At 44.9% G+C, this 23325-nt stretch overlaps 3 protein-coding genes across 3 annotated transcripts; 2 read left to right on the top strand and 1 right to left on the bottom strand.

The window, feature by feature from the left end:
* Positions 1 to 788: 788 nt before the first annotated feature.
* On the top strand, positions 789 to 11204 carry LOC138192432 (cryptochrome-1-like). The gene is made up of 14 exons (XM_069139818.1): positions 789 to 1754; positions 5176 to 5284; positions 5386 to 5528; positions 5628 to 5812; positions 5905 to 5993; positions 6152 to 6292; positions 7317 to 7628; positions 8243 to 8394; positions 8507 to 8709; positions 9053 to 9169; positions 9276 to 9374; positions 9490 to 9546; positions 9722 to 9823; positions 10301 to 11204. The coding sequence occupies exons 1-13, from the start codon at positions 1597 to 1599 to the stop codon at positions 9817 to 9819; spliced, it is 1863 nt and encodes a 620-aa protein (XP_068995919.1). The 5' UTR covers positions 789 to 1596; the 3' UTR covers positions 9820 to 9823; positions 10301 to 11204.
* A 10-nt stretch (positions 11205 to 11214) lies between these two features.
* Positions 11215 to 13853, bottom strand: LOC138192433 (transcription termination factor 2, mitochondrial-like). Its single transcript, XM_069139819.1, has 2 exons — positions 13799 to 13853; positions 11215 to 12948 (listed from the first exon to the last, which is right to left on the bottom strand). Exon 2 carries the CDS (start codon positions 12936 to 12938, stop codon positions 11781 to 11783), a length of 1158 nt encoding a protein of 385 aa, XP_068995920.1. The 5' UTR covers positions 12939 to 12948; positions 13799 to 13853; the 3' UTR covers positions 11215 to 11780.
* Positions 13854 to 17621: 3768 nt separating this feature from the next.
* Positions 17622 to 18496, top strand: tnnt2c (troponin T2c, cardiac). Its single transcript, XM_069139824.1, has one exon. It carries the CDS (start codon positions 17640 to 17642, stop codon positions 18444 to 18446), a length of 807 nt encoding a protein of 268 aa, XP_068995925.1. The 5' UTR covers positions 17622 to 17639; the 3' UTR covers positions 18447 to 18496.
* The last annotated feature ends 4829 nt before the right edge of the window (positions 18497 to 23325 follow it).

Raw genomic sequence — 23325 nt, 5'->3', positions numbered from 1 at the left:
CCTTTCAAGAACAAAGCAACTGTGAGTGATTTAAGAAATAAGAGAGATTTAAAAAAAAAAAGAAAAAAAAAAAAGAGACGTGAACAGTCCCAAATTTAATATAGGAAGAGTCAGAGGCAAACAGAAAAAGTCTGAGACTTTTTGAGATTTGCACTTTATGCTGCTTAAACAGCATAACGTGCAAATATAACATTTTCCAACTGATCTATGCCTGCAAGTTGGGATCAATTTTGACAACAAATGTTAAAGTATGGAGGGTAAAAAAGCCATGTTTTATCAAGTGCGTCACCTATCGTACTACTACAGACCTACACGCACACACCCACACACTAACATGCCGGTGACGCAGGAGTATCGTCCGCTCATGCCAGACTTCATGTGCTGATCCGGGTTCTTTCATAGTGAACACGTAAATGCGCGCTGGCTGTTTGAAAGGTTCCCATTTTGACTACAGTATGTTCTCAGTATAACTTTAGCGTTTATTTATTTATTTATAAATTACCAGCTGCACTTAAACTTGCAGAAAGCTAGAAAACGACCTCGTGCTTTGTCAGATAATTATTGCCAGATGTTCCCTAGTTAACCTACACAACATGCCAGCAGCTGATCAGTCTGCGATACGTGGTCATAACTCGGTAATAAAAAAAACCACAAATCAGTTCACTGTACACGCTGACTGTCTATCTCAAGCACGCTGCAGAAACGTGACCACGTCCACAATGACTTGGACCAATCACAGAGCTCGGAGCTGCCCTTTACGTCTTCTGGTGGGCGGAGTCACGGTTTGTAGGTGCGGCGAGAAGGTTGAGCAGCTGTTCGTAGACGCGGAGGAAAAAAAAAACAAATCCTCTGATATACATACTGGAAACATCTGCTCCGCGGTTTGAGAGACGACTCGCAACGGAACCGACAAATTCCTGCAGCAGCTAAGTATATTCTAGGCGACATTAGGACGTCGGATTTGACAGCATCGCTGTTAGAAATTTTATTTACATAACCAGCTTTCCCGATATTGGCGGCGGGGAGCAGCCGGTCCAGCTTTTTAATTTACGAGCCAGTTAGTCACTCTTGTTATTCAGTTTGACTTAAATCTGCCTCTAGAGTGCACGGGTGTTCATTATACGTGCATTTTATTATTATTATTATTTTTTTTTTTATCATTCAGAAAAACAAGTTACACAACAAACCAGGCTTGCAGCGCCTCAGCGGGACGCGTCCTAAAGCCCGCCGGGTTTGTTGTCACGTTGCCGGGGAGCGCGCGCGCCGGTCTCGTGCCCAAATGGTTCAGCAGTCGAGGGTTTGGAAAATTTTCGACATTATGGAAAAGGTTCTGTTAGAGCAAGGTTAATTTACGAGTCGGACTTCACCACCGTAAACAAAAGAGTTGTATGCGAATTTAGCATACAAGGACTTCTCTTCATACGTTTGGATTCCCAGTGGCCTTGTTATTTTTTGTTGGACTTTATTTTTAATTTTTAAACCCTGTCTGAGTCGGAATAAAACTCAAGCGAGCACCAGAAAGACTTGATATCATTCCAAAAGGATTTATAAAAAAAAAAAAAAAAAAAAAAAAAAAGGGACTCGTCCAGTCGAGTAATGGTCATTAATACGGTCCACTGGTTCAGGAAGGGCTTGCGGCTCCACGACAACCCGTCCCTCAAGGAATCTCTGCTGGGAGCGGATACCGTCCGCTGCGTGTACATCCTCGACCCCTGGTTCGCGGGATCCTCCAACGTCGGGATCAACAGGTGGAGGTGAGCAGAGCGCGAGCGTCTCAAGCACGTGCGGACACGCATGCAAGGAGTGAGGAGCACCTGAGACGTAACTTTATTTATTTGCAATCAAGTTGCGTGCACTTGACTTTAAAAAAACAAACAAACAAACAAACACACATTTCAGCATGTTTCACATGTTTGTTGCAAATCACGTCTGTTTATTAACAAATCAATTATTAGTTATTAGTTTATTGTCAGATTTACAATTTTGGCCATAATCTGTGTAACTTTTTCAAGCAAAAAAAAAAAAAAAGACAATTATTTTCAGATTGCAGCTTCTTAAATGTGATGATTTATGGGGTCTTGTATGATGTCTTAGTGAATGTCTTTGCTGGACACTTGAAATAAGCCCTTTGAAGATACCATCTTGAGCCTGTACTGCTATTTTTTGCCACAATTTTCTTATATTCTACAGACAAAATGATCAATTAAGAAGATGATTTTTAGATTAACCGATACCAAAAATAACTATAAATTAATCCATTAGTTGACAACTAGTTTGATAATATATTAAACATTTTGAGTAATTTATTAATGGAAAATATACTGAAAACTCTGATGACAGCTTCTTTAATGTGAATTATGTCTGGTTACTTGGCAACAAACTAAATATCTTTTGGTTGTGAACAGTTGGTTGACAGTTTTCTCCCTTTTCTGACATTTTAAAGGCCGAAGAGTTTATCGGTTACTTGAGAAAATCATCGACAGGTTAATTTATAATGAAAATAATCACGAGTTGTAGCCGTAGATTCAATAATTCAATTCCACCAGACTTTAAGTGTCATATTGAAACTGTGAAATGACTGTGTCATAATAAATCAAAATATTAGAAATAAACAGAAGGATTGGAAACGATGAGCAATCGTTGATATCAATGTGGAGATATAAAATCACTTGCGTATAATGTGCTCTCCTAATCTAAGTGCTTTGCACCCCTGCTCTCCATCCCGATCTAAAAGTGCATAAAACGGTCATCTTTACCCCGTAATCACCATTAAACGAAACATCAAGAGCAGATGAAACACTAATTATATCAATTAAATGGGTCAAAATGAGTAATGGCCGTTGACATCACACATCATTTATAACATTACCCCCCCCCCACCCTCTCAGAAAGGCGAGTAAGATCTCAGATTGGTAAACTGATTTGGTGTGGAGGTCTGAGAGACTGGGATTATTGTCTGAGTGGCATTCGTGAGGTACAATTGTTGTTTATAAAAGTGTTTCTTTACACATCTGCAGCTCCCATACGCTTTCATATGAAGTTTTCCCACAACTCATTACAAGCACAGACCGCAGATTGGCACTCTGGTTGTGGGATATTAAATGCAGGTCGGTGTGTATGGCGATATTAAAACACCTGATGGACATGGAGCTGTTGTTGTTGTTGTTGTTTTAAAAGCAAATAGTTGGCATTCCTCATTCCCCAGACTGTGTGGAAACTTGCTTGATCGGCAGATTTAGCACGCCTGTAATGAGCATCCATGTTACGCTTCCACGGTTATGTAACAATTTTATGCACATATCAGACATGTACATTGATTAAACTCCTTTTTGTACAGAAATAAAGACATAATGAGAGGATTAAAATCGGTCAAGAGACCTCCCTGGTAAAACACACATATATTAAAGTAATTGAGGTTATTTCTTTGCTTTCCTGCTCCATGCTGTTGCTTTTACAAAAAAAAAAAAAAAAAAAAATCTCCATACAGTCAATTTCTTTTTGCAAAAAAAAACAACAACCCAATTTAATTGCTTGTACAAGTACAAGTATGACTGAAAGCTTCCGTTTCCAAAAATGCTGACGCATTCGTGCGCTCTTCTCGTTGAGATCTGAGCGGTGATCCTCAGTGAACGAGGCGGATCGATGCGAGATGACGCAATAACAATAGCGCCCCCCCCACCCCCCCGCCCCGCCCCCCTCGACATCGTCAGGCAGGACCGAAGTAGGTCAGTGTGTTAGTGGTATAGAGCGACCGTCCCCTCTCCTCTTTTTTTGACCTCCTTTTCGCTCTCCCGCTCCTGCAGGCGAGACCCCGACTATCTCTGCTGAGCTCATCCCAACATCTCATCTCCGTTTTCATGTAATTAGTAATTAGTGTGCGGTCGCTCCACAAAAGAGTTGTTTATTAAAAAAATAAAAATAAAAAAAAAAGTAGGAAAAATAATGAAAAGCGGGCGCGTTTCTTTTTGCGCGGCGCAGCGAAGCTTTGCGTTTGAGTAAGTTTAAGCTCAAGCTCACTGCTTTTGTCGTGGAGTGGAGTCAGATGGTCGGAGGTTGGCTTTGCGGGTCGGGAGGGCAAAGCACCCGCGCGTTGAAACGGTGAACTTCACTGGGATTTTCACAATTGTATGTAATTATTGTTAAAAGAAAAACACAATTACAACAAATTCTAATTTATTTTAATAATAGTTCTCTGCAATGTGTTCTGTAAAAAAAAATTAAAAAAAAAAAAATATTTTTTTTAAAGTCACAATGCACCAACTATACACCAACACTGATATATTCTCACACGTGAAATATCAGCATTTGAAAATATTAATATTTTGATGTAACAGCCACGTGAATGATTGTCTGTTGAGACGTGTGTGTGTGTGTGTGTGTGTGTGTGTGTGTGTGTGTGTGTGTGTGTGTGTGTGTGTGTGGACGCCCCCTCAGATCTGTGACCCACCAATGAATTATGCCGGGAGGATAATAACTATCATTACAGTCTCCTCTGCTCTGCTGAACTCGTCATGTAGTCGAGTGAAGGGGTGCAAACTGCGAGCACCACCCATCCAGCCTCTTAAATAGCTCCATTTTAGGGTGTGTGTGCGTGTGTGTGTGTGTGTGTGTGTGTGTGTGTGTGTGTGTGTGTGTGTGTGTGTGTGTGTGTGTGTTTTCTGGTGTTTACAGGATTTCTTGCGCTGAGAAAGAGAAAAAAAATGAACAGAAGTACAGTTGAAAACGATATCAGAGAAATGGGAGGAAAAGGTGAAATGAAATGTTTCCGCTGGTCACGTTTTCCTTCTGTTAGTTCACTTCAGCCCGAAGGATTAGCTCAGGCCCGTCTTTAAGATTCGAGCGTCTCTTTTCCTCTCGTCCCCAAAATTTGAATGTTTGAGCTTCGCTCTGCAGAACGATGTTGACTTTAAAAGATCGGCATCTTTTTTTTTTTTTTTCCTTAAAATATTTGACAGTTGTCCAGAATGTCAGTTCTTCCCTGAAGCGACGTCGTTACCTAGCAGCGACACGTTCAGCAGAAGCCGTCCTCCTTCAGTGTTTTTCCATTTGTCTCCGCGTCATTCGCTGTGGTCAGACGTTTCCGATGACTCAGCGCTGCTCGCCTCAGATCGCTTCTTTTCACGGCGACATCTATTCATAATATTCTGACATGTGAACCGTGTGTGTTTTGCGCAGGTTCTTACTGCAGAGTCTCGAGGACTTGGACTCGAGCCTCCGCAAGCTCAACTCTCGTCTGTTTGTGATTCGAGGACAACCCACCGATGTCTTTCCCAGACTGTTCAAGGTGACGTCTCCATCTTCTGCAGCTGCAGAATCGTTTCGCGTGAAGTCCGTACTATTCGTTAACTTTTATTTTTTTTTTATTTTATCACCCGTTTCCCGCAGGAATGGAAGATCACTCGTCTCTCTTACGAGTACGACTCCGAGCCCTTCGGCAAAGAGCGAGATGCGGCGATTAAGAAGCTGGCATCCGAGGCCGGGGTGGAGGTGACGGTTCGCATCTCCCACACGCTCTACGACCTGGACAGGTGAGTTCGCGTCGCCGCTCTTTCCGCCGCCGTCCGCCGAAAACAACAAAACAACAAACCTGCGTGACTCTTCCCCGTCGTCGCTTTCCTTCTCCGCAGGATCATAGAGCTGAACGGCGGTCAGTCCCCGCTCACCTACAAGCGGTTCCAGACCCTCATCAGCCGCATGGATGCGGTGGAGGTCCCCGCCGAGTCCATCACGCCCGAGGTCATGGGCAAGTGCGCCACGCCGCTGTCCGACGACCACGACGACAAGTTCGGGGTCCCGTCCCTGGAGGAACTGGGTGAGTTCAGCGACGACCGTTTTGAACAGTTCAGATACTAAAACTGCGAGCTTAACTTTTAAATGCGCGCTTCTTTTTGCGACCCCCCGCAGGTTTTGACACCGAGGGTCTGTCCTCAGCTGTGTGGCCGGGGGGCGAGACCGAAGCCCTCACGCGACTGGAGCGGCATCTGGAGAGGAAGGTCAGTCGGGTCGGATCGAATCCGGCCGAGAAGTGTCTTTCAAGTCGAACATTTATACGGCTGTCGTTTAAAGTGGATTTTACGGTTATGTTCGGGTGGAATTTCCCAGATACCGAATTGTCACCGTCAAATGTTTTGACCGTTTGTGCTCCCGTCAGGCGTGGGTGGCCAACTTCGAGCGTCCCAGAATGAACGCCAACTCGCTGCTCGCCAGCCCGACGGGCCTCAGCCCGTACCTGCGCTTCGGCTGCCTCTCCTGCCGCCTCTTCTACTTCAAGCTCACCGACCTCTACAGGAAGGTAAAAGCGTGTGTGAGAGACACAGGGACACAGAGACACAGAGACAGAGAGAGACCGAGAGCGTACGGTCTTTTCATAAATCTGCATGGGGTGTGCTGGCTCTCACTGATTTAGGGCTTTGGGGTTATTTGTAGCTTAAATCCAAAGCGTTCATTTATCCCAGTTTATTTTAGTCGGGTTTACTGGCAGCGTGTCCCGATGTTGTGATTAGGAGGTTAAAGATAGTCTGAGAAAAAAAAAAAAGAAAAGATGGCTGCCAGAGGAACTAATTCTGATCCCTTTCACGAGCCGGTCAGGAGAGCGCGAGCGAGTCAGCTGAAGACGAACCTGAACAAAAGACACGTGTGAGATTTCTGCCGTGACGGAAGTAATTCGGCTTTTTATTCAATTTTACGAGAGAAAAAGGCTTCCGGGATGAGAAGTAGTTCATCGTCGGGATAATAGAAACATTTTCAGCCGATAAAGTATTTTATGATCCATAAATCGCAGTTTGGAAAACTGCCAACACGATTCATCGACACTGTTTTTTTTTTTAAAAAAAGATCATATTCTCACATTTATTCTACGTTCATTTTATTTTTCATTTGCTATAAAGACAAAAGGCATAAAAGCTGTTTTGTCTCCTTCCGCGTGCTTTAGTGTGCCCCGTGTGCAGATGTGATTTACTGGTTGTTTATCCCACCATGTAATGGTTCCCAATTTATTCTGTAAGGAGATGGATTATCCCGAGCGGCGCCGCCTCCCTCTTGAGTTATGATTTCGTATTTGGTGGACGGCCGCGGAAATATTTACATTCAAGAAATATAAAGTTCTTCAGAGGAAAAATGTCCAAGAGACTATTTTCCTTTTTTATTCCGATCACTCGTACTGAAACGTAGTCGGATGTAAAGTTTTGCCTCTAAAGCATCAGTAGGTGTGACGTCCTGTTGTCTTTCCTGTGTAGAGAGGATTATTGGCTGATGTGACTGGAACATGCGTCTCCCCCCCCGTCCCCCGTCCCCTCCTCCCGTCCCGCCCCCACCAGGTGAAGAAGAACAGCTCCCCTCCGCTCTCCCTCTACGGTCAGCTGCTGTGGCGCGAGTTCTTCTACACGGCGGCCACCAACAACCCCTGCTTCGACAAGATGGAGAGCAACCCCATCTGTGTGCAGATCCCGTGGGACCGCAACCCCGAGGCGCTGGCCAAGTGGGCGGAGGGCCGGACCGGCTTCCCCTGGATCGACGCCATCATGACCCAGCTGCGGCAGGAGGGCTGGATCCACCACCTGGCCCGACACGCCGTGGCCTGCTTCCTGACCCGGGGAGACCTGTGGATCAGCTGGGAGGAGGGCATGAAGGTAGACCGTCGGGGCGAAAACCCAGTTGTCGTTATGCCTTTTCATTGCTAATATCGAAGCGCTTTGTATTTGATCGGACTTCTGTTTTACTGATTTTTATGAAGCTTGATTTTGTTTCTTAGCGTTTTGGGTTCCCACCGAGATTTGATGGTTTTCTTGCGTCCGAAAGTTGTTTTCATGCCTTCGGCAGAAACAAGTTTCACTGCAGGTCGTAGCAGAAAAGGACTTTAACAGACGGTTCGTTTGTAAAATGTCCAAAAACAGTGACATTAAATTTGATATCCTCAAACAGCTGGTTTTGTCCAGCCACCAAAATAATGAATTTAAAGCAACAGATCCTCGTAAATGTGAAGCTAAAACTTGGAAATGTTGTCAGTATTTCTCATCAAAACCTAATTTAAGCAGTTTGTTTATGAAATATGTAGGTAGTTAAAATAAATGGCGTAAATCTAAAATCCTAATTCCGCCCATAATTCTACCAATTTTAATCCGTTTTTTTTTTTTTTTTTCTTTCATATTCAAACACCGACGGTAACGAGACTTTAACCGAACCTGCGGGGTAAAAAAAAAAAAAAAAAAAAAAATGAACGCGAGGCTTGTTCGTCCGTGCGCAGGTGTTCGAGGAGCTGCTGCTGGACGCGGACTGGAGCGTGAACGCCGGCAGCTGGATGTGGCTCTCCTGCAGCTCCTTCTTCCAGCAGTTCTTCCACTGCTACTGTCCCGTGGGCTTCGGCCGACGCACGGACCCCAACGGAGACTACATACGGTGGGTTCACGTCTGCACCGAACCGCGCGCGTTCGAACCAGGAGAGAAATGTCGAAGCGATCACCGCCCGCACCCCGCCGCGCGATCTGAACCTCTTCTCCCCGTCGCTCAGGCGCTACCTGCCCATTCTGAGGGGGTTTCCGGCCAAGTACATCTACGACCCCTGGAACGCCCCGGAGGCCGTGCAGAAGGCGGCCAAGTGCGTCATCGGAGTGCACTACCCGAAGCCCATGGTGCACCACGCGGAGGCCAGCCGCCTCAACATCGAGCGGATGAAACAGATCTACCAGCAGCTCTCCTGCTACCGAGGCCTCGGTGAGCACGCGGCGCACTCCGACACCTCCGTTAATATTATCGAGGAGGCTCATCAGATAAACGACGATCGACCGAAATCGGTTTCCTTTTTTTTTTTTTTTTGTGCATTAATTATTAACATTCTTTTACTAAATCAACATCAGTTTTCATCCAAATACAGTCACAACATAAACATCTGAGACTTCAGAACTGTGTGCTTCGAATGAACCCTTCACATCTACGTGTGGAGCGGGTCTTTTACAGAAGGGACAAACCACTGAGAGAAAACTGATTGATTTGATGTGGATTTATCTGCATTTGACTTCATCAGAGCAGCTGACGGTCTGTTTCTCTGTATCCGCAGGTCTGCTGGCTACGGTTCCCTCCATCTCCATCGGTAACGGCGTCGGAAGCGGCGAGACGTCCTCCGACGCGATGGGCTTCCCCGTCGAGGCTTCGCACGACGCCGCGGCTCCGTCCGGTAAGCGGGGGCGCCGCCTCCTCCCGTCCGCACGTCAGACGCCGCGTCCGCGGCGAAAGCTAACTGAAGCTGTTTTTTTTGTTTTTCTTCTTTTCTTTTTCCTCAGCCTATCCGATGCTGGTTCACTCCCAGGGAGACTGGCAAAGTGGAGTCATGATGTACCTGCAGGGGGAGCCACAGAGCAGCATCGGCACACACCAGCAAGGTGAGGACCGACCGGCAGCGGTCAAGCATTTATGCTGCATCATGCAAATCCCACCCCCCCCCCCCCCCCCCACTGTTGTTTCTGTGCTAATCCTTCCCTTTTGTCGATGTTCCAGGTTACACAGCCGGTACCAGCATGATGCGTTATCAAGGCGCCCAGCACATCCAGAAAGGTGAACCAGTTTACGACATCTGTTGATATTTGCGTGATGAAATCTTTATTTATGTGGTTGAAGATGAAAAAAAAAAAAGATTTAGTGTCATTATTCTTTGTTTTGTGTACAAAACCGTATTTTTCAGAGCAGCTTTCTAAACTCTGCTGTTTTATTTTGGTGTCCTCCCGCTCAGGGCCCGAACACCACCTCAACACTCAGACCAGCGGCAAACGGCAAAGCGAGGACTCTGGGAACGGCAGAGGCTCTAAAGTCCTGAGGCAGAGCCACTGAAGAGGTACGCAGCAAACACGAATCACGGGAAACATCCGCTGAGCTCAAACTAGAGTCTCACGATCTTTTTGGATATTTTATAGCTCTTTAATCAGATGTTTTTTTTTATTTATTTTTTTATTTTTAGGATCCTTGTGTTCTTGTGAATGTTTTCTCATTCTTGTTTCTCTTAGAAAATAAATCTTGAACTCATTGATATAGCCTGATTTCAAATGAAATTAATATCTGATAGTTAAAACTGGAGCTCGGATTTTAAATTCGGGGGGGTAAAAGTAGAGCAGTGGTGTCTTCTCAGTAATCAATATGAGCAGATACCCCGAGAGGAAAAAAAATGGCTGAATCTTTTGTGTCGGTTAGATTCCTCCACTGAAACGTAAAGTTCATATATTTCCCTTTTACATGTTTGTCTGTACTGTGGCTTTATCATTAAAACTGTTGAATGCATTTATAATCTGAATTTTTTGTTTTTCTCTCCGTGCAGGTGTGTTTTTTTTTCTGCAGACTCGCCGTCAAGTCACGTCGTGTAAACGTCCCGAACAAAAAAACAAAAACGGACGCCAAGACTTGAAAGTTGCAGGAACACACACACACACACACACACACACACACACACACACACACACACACCTCCCTGCGGGACGAGCATCCCCACCACCTCCCCCGACACACTCTCACACGCCTCCAGTGAATCGGACTGCAACACTAACTGTGGACCGCGCCGCCCGGTTCCAGAGCGGCTGTTATACTGTGCTCATCTAAATATTACCGGGACAAAGAAGAAGAAGAAGAAACATAAACAAAAAAACCTTTGTGTATATAATGAAATTTGCTAACTGCAACTCACATGCAACTTGTACATATTTGGATATTGTGTGTGTTTTTCCTCTCTTTGTGTAGCCATAGAACCATTGATATATTTTTGATATGAGAAAATCATCGCGGATGGAATCGTTGTTTTTTTGTTCAATGAAAGCAAAAAGCACACAGAGACACACGTCCATTTAAATACAATACAAAAAAACAATGTGAAAAAAAAACAAACTTGTATCTGCTAACATCATTCATTCCCGAGTTCCTCCTCGAGGAGCCATCCAGTGTATATATGTGTATATATATTTATATATATATATATCTCCACACGAGTGTTTGGATCATTTCCTTTCTCTATTGCTACTAATGGACTGTTTTTTATATTACTCACCGCTGTGGAGGCGACGTCCTCTTGACATTTACTGTCGTGTTATTGCCCTGGTTATGGAGGGAAGGTGAGAGGAATACAGAGCCTTCATATCATGGTTCACCCCCCTCCCTCCCTCCCTCCTCCCTCTCCCACTCCTCCCCCCTCCCCTTGTATAATCCCCCAATAAATGTACCACTGGAGAGAACTGCTTCACTTCTGCTTCTTGTTCCTTCTCAGTGTTTAATTAAAAACTTAAATATAACAACAGGTTCTCAAGTCTATTCTTTGGTGTTGAAAACAGTCCAATTTTAGATTTTAAACTCCGAAATGGATTTAAATTTAACGTAGATTGTCGAGTTTGGGCATAACTGAAGAGCAAGCCTTTTGACACTCGATCAAAAAATAAATAAATCTAAAAACATTAAAGTATGACTTGACCTTTATTGCTCATCTGTCGCATCCACGTTGCCACAATCAGTTCTGTTAGTTGCAGTAGTGAATCTCAACATTAAGAGGGCCGTTTCTATACATCTTAAAAGCTTGGCAGAATATTCCTTGGCTTATTGTTCCGTTTCCACGCAGGGCAGCATATTGCTCGATATATCGGTCTTAAAATACAGTACTTCTATTTCATAAGTAAGATTTAAAAACACAGTATCAGCGTCAAAGAAGACCACGATGAAGGCAACAGGTGGACATGTGAACTGCCTCACTTTTCCGTGCAGCCTCAAATAACATTCAGAAAACTTGTCACCCAACCATTTAAATATATTTGCAGCGGTCACTCCTCTGCGGATCGGAGAGGAGCGACGGGGTTGGAGAGCGGCCGCTGCTGCCCGAGGTGCAGCTTGGCGCAGCTCATCTCAAAGTCCTTCTTGGTTCCCACGACAACGTCCAGCGTGCCGGAGCGCACGTCGTATCCGTAGGAGGCCAGCTTCTGGATACGGTAGAGCACCATCTGCGTGGTGAGCTCCAGGACGTTGGGAGACTCCTTCACCTGCTCCACGCTCACGCCGACGTCCATCAGCCCCTGGAACCGGCCCACCAGGGTAGACAGGGAGTAGCACAGGATGGCCGGGCAGCGGATCACCGTCTGTTTGAGTTCGACCTCGGAGCAGGCCAGAGCCGCCTGGACGTAGGCCAGCGCGTGGCGCATGGCCTCGGGCTTCAGCTCCGCGATGGAGGCTCTGAGGCTGCAGACCAGGCCGAGGAGCTCCTCCGTGGTGAAGCCCTGCTCCCTGAGGAAGGCCAGGCTGTCCCTCCAGGCCTCGGCCGGCCGCAGCAGGACGTACGGGTTCTGGCTGAGCAGCTTCTGCAGCCAGATGCGCAGGTTCCCCTCGTCTCCGCCCAGGTCCAGGTAGGTCTCGCGCAGCGTGTGGATGACGTGCTGGTTGCGCTCCACCGGCCGACCGAAGCTCTGCGGGGCGCTGGCCATCAGCTTGCTGATGATCCTCTTGTTGAGGCGAAGGCTTTGGAGGTACAGGATGTTGGCCCTCTGGTTGCTGTGGTGAGTTAATGTAAAAAAAGAGGCGGGGAACTTCTCGATGATGCTCATCAACTCCCGCCTGTCGGGACACACGGACGCCCAGAGGTCTCGCTGGGCGGCCACGTCCTCCGGCCGGCACAGGACGGCCTCGGGGTGGGTCTCCAGGATGCTGGCGATCGCCGTCGCGTCCGCCCCCATGTCCCTCAGCAGGCCGGCGGTTTCCGACACGTACGCGGAGCTCTCGGACAGAACCCAGCTCTTGCACTCGCGCACCTTTCTCACGTCCACCGACAGTTCGTAGAGGGAGTCCACCGTGCGCTGGTTTTCCAGTCTTTTGCCGGGAGAGGTCCCCGTGCAGGCGGAGGAGGAGGCGGAGGCGGAGGCGGAGGGAGGGAGCAGCAGCCTCATCCTCTGGTAGTAGGTGCACAAGGAGGCAGTGGTGACGCGGATCATGACGGAGGATCTGTGTGCAGAGCAAAGCGTAGGAACGGTGAACTCGTGAACGGCGGCGGCTTTTGCAGCAAGTGTCCGAGTGTGAGCCTAGAAATGTTATTTACGGTGCGTGCAACCTCCTTTTACGACACATTACAGCACTCATTCACGACAATTTGGGCGTGTCGCTGCTACTGTGACCTCCCAAACTGGCAGTTGGCAAAACACAACTTGTGCTCCATAGAATATCATAAAACAAAAAAATGCCAAATCACAGCTTCCTTGTCTTTGCTGACATGTTCACATAACTTTTTTCCTGCAACAAACAGTCCAAAACACATAAATATTTAATTTACCATCAATAATATGAGAAAACCATCAGTTATTTCCCTTTCAGAAGCTACTACCAGTGAATTTTTTTTTTATTTCCGATGTCCCGCTAGATAAAAAGTCAGAAAAAAAATACATTTATTAGTGTGATATAACTTATGCTTTTCTTCTGCTGATGATTTCATAACCTCTCAGACTCGTCTTGTGACACGTGGAAGAGATCCAACTCGAGGGTTTGAAATCACTACACAGACAAAGTCCGTATACTTTATGATGAAATTAATTTATTACTTATTATGCATTATTTATGAATACATGCAGGCTAAATAAATATGGAATATGTTGCATGGGAGTGTCATGTTTGAGTTCAAAAAAATGTACAAACAGAGGGAACACGGTGTCCCGGCTGCACAGTACATGTTACACATGTATTGTGTAGCGTCAACTGAGCTAAAAAAAGACTGATATAATTCCACTGTAGACTCAGTTAGAGCACCGAGCTGTTTAGATAAAACGAACAATAAGGCGGTTTGTGTTTTTGTTTTTTTTACCAGTTTCTCCGCTCGCGGCTGCAGGACTCCGCTCCTCAGACAACCAGCTGCTCCGCTTTCACAACAAGTGGGCGGAGCCGGTGGGCGGAGTCGAGGAGCACGACACGTGCGCGTTACGTGACTGTCTGCAGCTCGTGGGAGGGCGGGTGCTCAAAGCCCCGCCCACAGGACCATTTACGGAAGCTGCTTCAAACTTTCGCAAGGTAAGGTGATGTTTAGAAGACATGTTTAGTTGCTGTAATGGTATTTCCAGAATCTTCAAAGACTTTTCTAACCGTCGGGATGAATTATTTTTCCGACTACTGAATGGACAGCAAAAATATTAACCTGTTTTCCAAACTGTGACCGTATTTTTTTTTTCTCTCTCTCCGGGCAGCCATATTTGTTTCTAATTGGGTTGGCTGCACATTATTATAATTTTTTTTTTTTTTTTATGTTACAAAAAAACCCTGAAAACGTAATGAAAATATATATTTGTTTTAATTTGCAGTTATTATTTTTACCACCTGGGGCTTGTAGGTCCCTTTAACATTGTGTTAGTAAAGTCAATGTCAACAAAACACACGTTTTAATGTCAACACAATGAAACCGAATCATCGCAATTGTTTAAAGTCTAAATGTTTTTCTTTTTCAGCTCTTGGAAAGGAAGAAGAAGAGCCGTCGAGGACACATCTGCAACTTCTCGCACGTGGCCGCTGCCGTCAGACTTCAGCTGAAATGTGCTGTGATCGGTGAGCAAATGGGGATTATCTTTATTTATTTTTGTATACTCATATTAAGATATATTGCTAATATCCTCCTCTGCATGCTCAGGATATAACAAAAAGCTGAAAGACTGAAAATGTAAATGTGAAATCAGTCGTACTTTATTTGACCGGAACTTTTGTACTAAAAACACTACAGCATGCTGGAGTTTATAAAAAAAACAACACACACTACCTTCATCTGCATGGAGAACTCTCAGCCTGATAATATTGACTTTAAAGAGACCTTTCCACTGGCGGTGTGACGCATTTGATCTTTCACGACAATGTTGGTATAATTTTAAATATGTATATACATTTTTTACTTTTAACATATTTTGCAGTACTTTTTTGATATTGTCAAGAATATTGTTATTGCAGAAATATCTTGAAATATTTTGATACTGTTTTTTAGGGTCATATTAAGCACTCCTACAGAAGAGTCTCCTTTTGGACACACTTATCTCTACTGCGCAGTATTGACCACCAGAGGTCACTGTTAATCCAGGGCATCGCTAACTTCTCTCCTTGAACTGCACTGACTTTTCTTAAACTTTCAAAACTTTGTTTTGACCATGAACCAGTTATATTTACGGCTGTCACGATCATGACATTTCTATTGATGATTAATTGTCATATAAATATTAACAATAAATGATTATTTTTTTTCTGTTAATTTTATGCCACTATTGCAGTTGAAGCCTCGCTATTAGTAACGCACCTAATGAAGAAAACGAAACATTTATTGACATTGAATACATATAACAATAGAACACATCAATAACTCCTTTGAACGCCATGTTTCTACTGCAAATTTGACAATTTTTGAACTTTAGACAACAGTTTAAACAGTTGGTGGCGCTAATCTCCCCCCCCCACCCCCACCCGTGTGCCTTTAAACCACAGCAGACAAAAAAGGGGACGCGACGAGATGACGTCATTAAAAGAGTCAAACCTCAGAAGGTAGAAAAACAACGTGGAAATCTGACATTTCTTTACGTAGAAACTATCCTAACGATAACTCAAAAAGATTTGCAGCGCTTGCGTGTCAGTTGCCTCAGGCCCACTTGGATTTAGTTTCACTCCGTTCGTTCTGTGTTTAAACAGCAGAGGCTGCGGCTATTCATAGCCGGTGGTCATTTGGTGCCTTTCTGTGCCGATAGACACAGTTGTCCCTCGATTGTACTGGAACCACCTGCCGTCCTCATGTTGTGCACAGGCACAGGTTTTTAGTGGCGCTGAGTCCACGCTGGGACGAGACGGGCATTCTCATCGGCGCTAAGATTTGTTTCACGGGCCCTCTCGGGGCCGCAATTAGCCCGTCTTCACCCAGAAGATTTATTATAAGTCGGAAAATGTAATCCCCTCCTCCTGCACCTCCTCCCCCCCCCTCCCCGGAGATAATAACGTGTTATCGAGGACATACGCGTGCGGCGGAGCTTCGCTCCTAAGGAGGCGCAAGTTAATTGGGGTCCTCGGGACGCCGGCGGAGCACCCGTCTCGCCCCGTCAGCGGCATCATCCGCCAATAACTGCGTTTGTCCTTTTCCCACCGAGAACTCGGAAGACTTGTGAGCGCTCGACGCCCGCGTCTAAAACGCGGCAGCGCGGTGGGAGCGGTTGCGCTTTTAATCCACTCGGGGCTGAAAGCAGAAAGTCTCCGATTGCAAGAATGTTTTAATTACATTCCAAAGCGGAGACGAGGCGGAGCGGCGGAGAGCTCGTCCTGCGCGTCGTCGTCACTCGCCCGAAGGTCCTCCGTGGCCTCGGCCTTTCTCTTCAAGCGTTGAAATATCGGAAGTGCAAACACGGTTTACAAAATAAAACGGCTCGCGGCGACGAGCTGATATCGATGCGGTCGACGGCGCAATTAAAACGACATCTGTTCTTTGTCTTTCCTTAAAATAACATTTCTAGTTTTGTTGATGTTCCGGGGTATTTAAAGTAATGGCTGGTTTTGTGACAGCTGTAGTTTCCCGTCATTAACCCCCCCCCCCCCCCCCCCCCACCTCCCTCCTCACCCCATCCTCACCCCCTCCCACCGGCTCTGACGTACCGAGAGAGATTTCGGTGAGCTTTGTTACTGGAAGTTTTTAAGCGGGATTACGATCCGTACCAGCGGCAGACATGTCATAACATATTTTGGGGGAAGAGGGGAAGGGGAGGGGGGGGCGACATTATTTGGGTTGTTTACGAAATAAAAAAAATTTGCCTCGTAGTGCACATTAAAAGTTTCTGCTTTTTTAATTACAAAATGAGCCCAGGTTAAAACGCATACAATAATCACCACTTTATGCCACGTGAAGGAAATACAGAGAAAAGTTTGCAATCATCCGCGTGTGTGTCAAAGTTTATCTGCGTGTGCGAGAGAAAACCAGAAGATTTGAACCGTTCACGTCTTCTCACAAGTTAAACGATGAAACTTCCTCACGGCGGGTTCAGGACTGTGTGAAAGACAGCGCCGTTTATGTGAGTGTGCGTCAGAGACGGAAATCCTAATGAAACGAGATGAGTGGAAATATAACGACGGTTTAATGCAAATATGACTCTGTTTTTTTTAACGTCTCCGGGGGGGAAAGTTTCGCTCCTCGATCACAGCGATTCGCTTCCTCCGCTGACTTGTCGGGGAGTTGTGGTACATTTGTCTTTAATCGCCCTTTAATTTACTGCCACATTTCTTCCTCGCATCAGCGCCAGCAGCTCTTTAAAAGTCCGGGTGTTACTTGTTGACTGGTGGGACTGGAAAGCACAAGTGTGTGTGTGTGTGTGTGTGCATCTGTTGTGTATCTGAAATAGTCTCTCCTCTTGTCCTTACAAAGGAATGAGGAGCCCTGCAGGGTCAGGGTGGACAGCAAGGGGGGGTCTGGAGGGGATACGTGTGTGTGTGTGTGTGTGTGAGACTGACAAGACTTGTTGAAGGAGAAAATAGACTATTCCATCTGTCCCAAAATCCGCCCTGCCGCTGACCCCCACCCTGGAGACCGTGGTCAGCGTTCGGTCACATGGTCGAAGGCAGAGCCTTAAAAACCCCCTCGTTCCTCCTCGTCCACGACTCCACAGTCGTCTCTCATCCCGCCGGCAAGCCTCCGAGGTACCGCCATGTCAGACACCGAGGAAACCGTGGAGGAATATTATGAGGAGGAGGAGGAGGAAGAGGAGGATGCGATCGAAGAAGAGGAGAAGAGGGATGAGAAAGAAGAGAAAAAGGAAGAGGAAGAGGAGTCCAAGCGCCGGCACAAGACGATCTACGTGCCGAACATCGCTCCTCCGAAGCTCCCCGACGGCGAGAAGGTGGACTTCGACGACCTCCACCGCAAGAGGGTGGAGAAGGACTTCAACGACCTGCAGACCCTGATCGAGGTGCACTTCACCGGCCGGCAGAAGGAGGAGGAGGAGCTGATCGCGCTGCGCAACCGCATCGAGCGCCGGCGCTCCGACCGGGCCGAGCAGCAGCGCGTCCGCGCCGAGGAGGAGCGCGAGCGGCAGGCGCGGCTGGCCGAGGAGCGGGCGAGGCGCGAGGGCGAGGCGGCCAAGCTGCGCGCCGAGGAGGACGCCAAGAAGAAGAAGATCTTCTCCAACGCGTCGTTCGGCGGCTACCTGCAGAAGGCCGAGCAGAAGAAGGGCAAGAAGCTGACCGCCCGCGAGGAGAAGAAGAAGGCGCTGACGGAGCGCAAGAAGCCGCTGAACATCGACCACCTGAACCAGGAGAAGCTGGCGGAGAAGGCGCACGACCTCTGGCAGTGGCTCCACCAGCTGCACGCCGAGAAGTTCGAGCTGGCCGAGAAGCTCAAGAGGCAGAAGTACGACATCTACGTGCTCCGAAACCGAGTCAGCGACCACCAGAGGGGCTCCAAAGCGTCCAAGACGTCCCGCGGGGCCAAAGGCAAGTCCGGCTCCTGGAAGTGAGGGCCGCAGTAGCTTCTGGACTATTCGACGTCTGTATCATAAAAGCTACAAGAGGGACTGTGTGTAGGTTTGGGGTGGGTGGGGTGGGTGGGGTGGAGGGGTCGGGTGGGGTGGGGGGGGGGGGGGGGGTGGGGGGTTCGGGGGCATCAAATGAAGAAAATCAAGCCAATTAATTTGTGAATGTTTAGATCAAATTAACTGTATTTACTAACTAATCTGTTCCCTCGCTCTGATTGAAGAGTTTCTTCAAGTTGAATGTGCGGTGGTGTTATTTTTACTGCTCCACCTTTGTGTTTTATTTTTGCTCTTTTTACCAGAACACTTGTTCAGGATTCAGTTTCACACTCTTTCAAACTTTATGGGTTTTGAAAAGAAAAAAAAAAAAAAGAGTTTAAAAGTCTTCATGCCAGCGAGATGACAAAACTTCTATTTTATTTACAATAAATCCAGACTTGTGTAATTGTGTGCTTTTAAGGTGTCTCAGTTTATTTTAGATCTAAACTCTGGTGGTTGTTGGTTGTTCTTCATCTTGGAAACCTCCTGAAATTGTGACGTTGAAATGCTTAATTGAATAGTTAACAGCGGTGGAAACCGGGTCGTGTTGAACGGCTGAAAAGTCAAACAGGTGCTGAACAGCTGAATTTTTTTTTTTTTTTTTTTTTTTTTGTACGTAGCTAATTTAAGTCTCTGCAGCTCTGAGTGAGGAGACTAAAGACAAAAAGACTCTGATGTTCGGAGAGTGGAGGAGGATTGATGTCTTAAAGGTATCATGACAAAACAAAACAAAAATCAAGCTTTTCATAGCTTTAATTTACATCAATGAATGATTATTCTTTTTGTTAAGGAATGACACCGGTGTGCAAAGATTTTAACCGTGAAATAAAATACTTGTTTCTTATATATATTTGCTGAATCTAAAGACGTTTTGAGATGATATGTATCATCCATAGTTTTATTGGTCCAGTATTCTCACATGAAAAAGGGGTAATGAAGGAAAGTGGAGCTCCTCTATGTGTTTGTATGAACTCCTGCAGCCAAATACAGATGCGTGTTTATTTAGAAGTCTTTTTTTTTTTTTTTAACACATATTTAAAATCCAACAACAGCTTTCTTTATAAATAAGGAATAAACACTTAATAAACCATGCTTGATAGAAAAAAATAGTACTCTTAAAATCCACCTTTTTTCAGGTGCGGGACAAACGACAACAAAATAGTTGTTTTTCAGAGTGTTAATCAATTCTAAACGGTTTCCCGGTACGAGGACTCACATTAACATCTAAAGTTTCCTTTTGAATGATAATTATTATACTTTGCACCAAAAAGATCATAAACTTTACAGTTTTGAAAAATAACTTTGAGGCTTCATTAAAAATATCAGTATTCGATTTATCAATTGAAAGCCTATTGTGATTTGAGTATATATGGGAGGACTTGGTGTCACTCTTTAGTAACTACTATCAAATAAAGCACCAAATGCCATTAAAAAAAAGAAAAAAAAATTGACCGGTATGATTATCCAATTATACTAAAAACAAATATATGGTATGATTTACAACATAATCCATTCAGCTTGTGTCCATTGTAACCCCGAACTATTCTGCTGGAGGTCAAATGAATGTCAAAGTCTTTTGTGGTGAAATGTCCTGTCCACCAGATGGTGCTAGGGAACCAGTCTGTGGATTACAAACTTCTGCAGATGGTTTTATAAAAGGCATTACACAGCAGAAATGTTTACAAGCACTACACCTTTTAATTAGAATTAAATTACAATTTAATAAAGACAGGCATCCATTTTTTTTAATTTTTACATCACTTATGTGGTTGTATTCGATTTGAAACTAATCAAAAAGTCTTTATTTCAAGAATGTGACACCATGCAAACCTTTAGGTTCAACCAGATTTATTTATTATTATTATTATTATTATTATTATTATTGTACTACAAAAAAACCTTGTTTACCAGCAACAAAGGCAGTGAAACATGCATGTTATGTGGAAAACGTTGACTCCCTGCAGGGTTTTGATTGTTACTCAAGCTTGAACGGTTGATGCCTCACCTGCTGTTTTGCTCTCACGGGTGTGACAAGCCGTTAACGCTCTCCAGAGACGGCGGTATGCCCGCAGGTTACCATAGAGACGGGGAGAGGCAGTCTTTATAACCTCCTCTGAACCTCAATGTGCCCTCTCGCACATCCACCGCCAGACCGCGGCTGAAAGATGTGGGGTTTTAAGTGATTATGTTGTGACAAACGCCCGACCTGACAGCGTTCCAGAGCGCCAATCGACCACCTGCGTGTCTCACCGGGGGGACAAGACGTCCCTGCAGCTCTGCTGCTGGAGCTGCGAGCAAGTTGTTGCTGGATGGTGATACAGTTTGAGCTCACAGACTGTACATCTAAAAATCGATGTCGCCTCCAGGTCTGAAAATGGAAAGGCAGTGTAGAAGTGCATTAACGTGCAGTACCACTGACGGCCGCTAGGGGCTGGCTTCAAAAACCTCTGGCTTCATTAGACTTTCATTCAAAAAGCATCAACTTCTCTCATGAAATACAAAGTCGGTCAAGAGGTGAATCTGACTCGATCCGATTGAAAACCAGAGGTCGTCACGCCCCGCCCACCTATGGCGACAACCTGACTGCGCACACAGGCCTGTCAATCAAATAGACACGCCCCCAAAAACATCTTTTTAAGGCTTATATTCTGATTAATGACGGCATTATTTTCATATGGACCATCAGAAAACTAATAAGAAGGGGCGACTTTAGTGAATGACGGAATGATTTTTTTTTTTATCGACTTCTGATATCATGAGCGAAGTTGAATAAGAGTCGATGGAGCCTTTCCAGAGCCGACCCCTAGTGGCACTCGGTGGTATTGCAGTTTAACGTGCTCCCACGTGGGCTTCACTTTTCAGACCCGGGAAGCTACGTCCACTTTTACATACAGCCTACATGGATCCACCACCCGCTCTTCCTCTACTCGGCCAAATATGGTCACTTCTGCCTCCACAAAAAACAAAACAAAGATGGCGGCAGCTAACATGCCCGACTGGAGGCTTCGATACGACAATTCACCAACCGATGGGTGACGCTTGGCCCTCTTCATTTGTGATGCATCCCCTTTAGGTTAGCTTGTACTTCATGGTGTGTGTGCATGTCTGTGTGTGTGTGTGTGTGTGTGTGTGTGTGTTCACCAGAAGGTCACTAGGATGGCTGTTGTTTGCTCATTAGTACCTCAGCTAAAACTGGCAGATAACGCAGGCGCTGCATGATTGACAGCTCCAGGCCACACTTTATACTCTGACCAGGAACTTATTATCTGATTCGGTTCAGTTCAGATTTGTATTTTAATTGGAGTGCCGACGAGTTGTTCTCAGTTCACTTCTTAGTTGTTTTGCATCTTTTTGTTTTAGGCCAAAGTTGATCAATGTTTCGTCCTCTGAGCGCTGCAAAAAAAAAAAAAAAAAAAAAAAAAATCCTTTAATGTCATTTTTCTCTTCATACAGTATTTAGTGGGAGTTTTTCCTGAAATCACAATTTTTTTTATTTTGGACCACAATTCTGCTTTCAATTTGAGAAAAGTAAGATGACAGAGCTCCTTGCTTGACGAATGATCTTTTTGCAAAGAAATTACTCGAGGAGGAGGATTTAAGAGTCCCGCCAGCACTCATTTTATGTTTTGACCTGATGTGTATTAACAATGCTTGGAGCAGTTCACCGTTGTTTTCCTATTTCTCCATAAATCATATTTTATGACAGCCGGGCAGCAGAAGATGTAAATACAAAACAAATATGCAGGATGTCTACTTGTGTTTAGCTGTAGTTACATGTTGTGTTCCTACGGCAATTTCAGCATTTACTTATCCAATATGTTCTCAACCATCAATTCAGTTTAAGCAATTTGTGCTTTTTTTTTTTTTTTTTAACTCCAAAAATAACCACTCTGTAATCGATTTTTTTTTTTTTTTTTTTTAGAATAATCACATTTGCAGTTCAACTTAATCTCCTTTTAGCCTGATGTCACAGCCTGCAAATTCTATTAAACAACTCATCCGGAACATCAGCTGTTTTCAGGCACAATGCTCCAATAAACCCCCCCAAGAAACAGACAGATTAAATTTAGCAGGTAGCTGATGAAGAAAATCTAAAATCTAAGCAGCTAAAAGATTCAGATATTTTCCTTACAAGTTGACACAACAGAGTCGGACAGAGACAGAAAACTGGACTTACATTCGTCTACTTGCCAGTTAAGGAATGTTGAAGATGTTTATTTTTTAATAAATTGCGTTTTGCCCGGTTAAGATCTAGCTAAAAGCTAGTCAGGAGAACTGGTTTATTCTTCTGGCTGAAAGCTTTGAAAATATGGAAATATGTTACTGATTTATGGTTTTAAGAAACACAATTTCTTTGTATTTGAGAAGAAAAAAAAATCTGGATCTTTCAGTCACGCGGGGTGACGAAGATACTGTAACTGGTGATTGACTACTTTTACCTGTTTTCATCTGCACCCTAATTCTCCCCTGATAGTGACACAATTGCAAAAATTTTTTTTTTTTAAAAATCTCTTAAATATTTAAACACGTATTGGTCAGAATCCAAACGACAGCTGGTTGAGCCTGTGTGTGTTTCACTTGACAGTGTCTGCGATGATGGCACTCATCAGCACACGTAGCGGCTCATCGTCCCCATTCATTATTTACGATTTTCCATAACGAGCGTTATATTAAATGAAGCCGGATGGCAAACACGCAGATAAAAACACATTTTCATTCAACCCGTAGCGAAACAAGCTCGTCCGGTTTTCTGTTTGTACTTGTTTTGGTGACAGCAAAAGGGAAATATCTTCTTTTTTTTTTAATTTTTTTTTTTTTATTAAAT

The sequence above is a fragment of the Embiotoca jacksoni genome, unplaced genomic scaffold, assembly GCF_022577435.1.
Source record: "Embiotoca jacksoni isolate LCO1_2020_lvr unplaced genomic scaffold, fEmbJac1.0.p SCAF_86, whole genome shotgun sequence".
Lineage (NCBI taxonomy): Eukaryota > Metazoa > Chordata > Actinopteri > Embiotocidae > Embiotoca > Embiotoca jacksoni.
This window is presented reverse-complemented; position numbering and strand designations above follow the sequence as displayed.

Coding starts and splice junctions, on each gene's coding strand:
- LOC138192432 (XM_069139818.1), top strand. CDS start 1,597: ATGGTCATTAATACGGTCCACTGGTTCAGGAAGGGCTTGCGGCTCCAC. Junction 7,629..8,242: donor GCTGGGAGGAGGGCATGAAG/GTAGACCGTCGG, acceptor GTCCGTGCGCAG/GTGTTCGAGGAGCTGCTGCT. Junction 9,547..9,721: donor CGCCCAGCACATCCAGAAAG/GTGAACCAGTTT, acceptor CCTCCCGCTCAG/GGCCCGAACACCACCTCAAC.
- LOC138192433 (XM_069139819.1), bottom strand. CDS start 12,938: ATGATCCGCGTCACCACTGCCTCCTTGTGCACCTACTACCAGAGGATG.
- tnnt2c (XM_069139824.1), top strand. CDS start 17,640: ATGTCAGACACCGAGGAAACCGTGGAGGAATATTATGAGGAGGAGGAG.